This window comes from Procambarus clarkii, chromosome 40, assembly GCF_040958095.1.
Source record: "Procambarus clarkii isolate CNS0578487 chromosome 40, FALCON_Pclarkii_2.0, whole genome shotgun sequence".
Classification (NCBI taxonomy): Eukaryota; Metazoa; Arthropoda; class Malacostraca; order Decapoda; family Cambaridae; genus Procambarus; species Procambarus clarkii.
In genome coordinates, this window is record NC_091189.1 from 34086489 (window position 1) to 34088572 (window position 2084).

Genomic DNA, 2084 nt, shown 5'->3' on the forward strand with positions numbered 1-2084 from the left:
GAGAACCGTCGTGGTGTCTGTACCTATCGAGCTGTCAGTGCTGTCTGGTACACTTTCTAGTTTACTGCCATCTACATCCAGGCCTACTGAGTCAGAGTTTGCAACTTCCTGAGTTTCAGCCTCAGTTTCATCCCTGACTATAGCCTCCGCCCCTTGTATATTAGAATTGTTGTTCCTTTCCCACTCCTCTTGGATGGCTGGTAGGCTTCCAATGAATGATGTTTTCCGATCATGCGTCATGTTATCTAGAAGGTTTTTTAGGATATTCCAAGCTGGCAGGTCATTTTTACACACCCAGAGCAAGTGGCCATCTCTCAGTGCCGTAGTGTTACTCACTCCTGTACAAGCTGAATGGAATCTAGTCTTACAGATATAACATTCAATTCCCGTTACCTTCGTCTTTAAGAAGTTGTTACAGTGGCCACAAATTTGTTTATTTACTCCCATATTGCCTTGTTTTGTTGTATATATCTATATATTTATAATATTATATGTATATTGTATATTTGTAACAATATATATGTATATATATTTATATGTTTAATATTATAATATTATATATATATCGTATATTTGTAATATTATGTGTGTTATTTTGTTCAAACTTTATGGCAGGTACTTAGCGTAGGTAGCGAGGCTGGTCCCCCGGTCAGTACAGGTGACCTCTTGTGGCCCAGGTTGATGTCACCAGTTTACCACCGACGTCGGCCACGACACCACGACGTCGATCACGACACCACCGACGTCGGCCACGACACAACCACACCACCGACGTCGGCCACGACACCACCACACCACCGACGTCGACCACGACACCACCGACGTCGGCCACGACACCACCGACGTCGGCCACGACACCACCGACGTCGGCCACGACACCACCACACCACCGACGTCGACCACGACACCACCGACGTCGGCCACGACACCACCGACGTCGGCCACGACACCACCGACGTCGGCGACGACACCACCGACGTCGGCCACGACACCCCCGACGTCGGTCACGACACCACCGACGTCGACCACGACACCACCGACGTCGGCCACGATACCACCGACGTCGGCCACGACCCCACCGACGTCGGCCACGACACCACCGACGTCGGCCACGACCCCACCGACGTCGGCCACGACACCCCCGACGTCGGTCACGACACCACCGACGTCGGCCACGAGACCACCGACGTCGGCCACGACCCCACCGACGTCGGCCACGACGCCACCGACGTCGGCCACACTACCGACGTCAGCCACAACACGACCGACGTCGGCCACAACACCACCGACGTCGGCCACGACACCACCGACGTCGGCCACACCACCGACGTCAGCCACAACACGACCGACGTCGGCCACCACACCACCGACGTCGGCCACCACACCACCGACGTCGGCCACACTACCGACGTCAGCCACAACACGACCGACGTCGGCCACCACACCAACGACGTCGGCCACGACACCACCGACGTCGGCCACGACACCACCGACGTCGGCCACGACACCACCGACGTCGGCCACGACACCACCGACGTCGGCCACGACACCACGACGTCGGCCACGACACCACCGACGTCGGCCACGACACCACCGACGTCGGCCACGACACCACCGACGTCGGCCACGACACCACCGACGTCGGCCACGACACCACCGACGTCGGCCACGACACCACCACGTCGGCCACGACACCACCGACGTCGGCCACGACACCACCGACGTCGGCCACGACACCACCACGTCGGCCACGACACCACGACGTCGGCCACGGCACCACCGACGTCGGCCACGACACCACGGACGTCAGCCACACCACCGATGTCAGCAACAACACCACGACGTCGGCCACTGCAACACACATAACATTAAACATTGCTCCGTTTTCCGCCGAATAATCCACAATGCCAGAGAACTGGAGGCCAGTCGTCAATGAGCGCGTCACAAGGGTAAGGACACCTCCATCACGCAGTCGTCACCACCAACGACCACTCACAGCACCACCGTGGTGGTAGAGACTCATCAACTCACTCGTGATTCACTCACATGAAATAAAGAGCCAGCAAATCATTATAAACAATGGT

General features: G+C 56.9%; 1 protein-coding gene across 1 annotated transcript; it reads left to right on the plus strand.

Moving 5' to 3' along the window:
- The first annotated feature begins 681 nt into the window (after nt 1-681).
- On the plus strand, nt 682-1866 carry LOC123747712 (autotransporter adhesin BpaC-like). The gene has a single exon (XM_045729932.2). The coding sequence runs from the start codon at nt 682-684 to the stop codon at nt 1864-1866; it is 1185 nt and encodes a 394-aa protein (XP_045585888.2).
- Nucleotides 1867-2084: the final 218 nt, after the last annotated feature.

Bases quoted from the DNA above. Each gene is read 5' to 3' on its own strand.
- LOC123747712 (XM_045729932.2), top strand. From the start codon at position 682: ATGTCACCAGTTTACCACCGACGTCGGCCACGACACCACGACGTCGAT.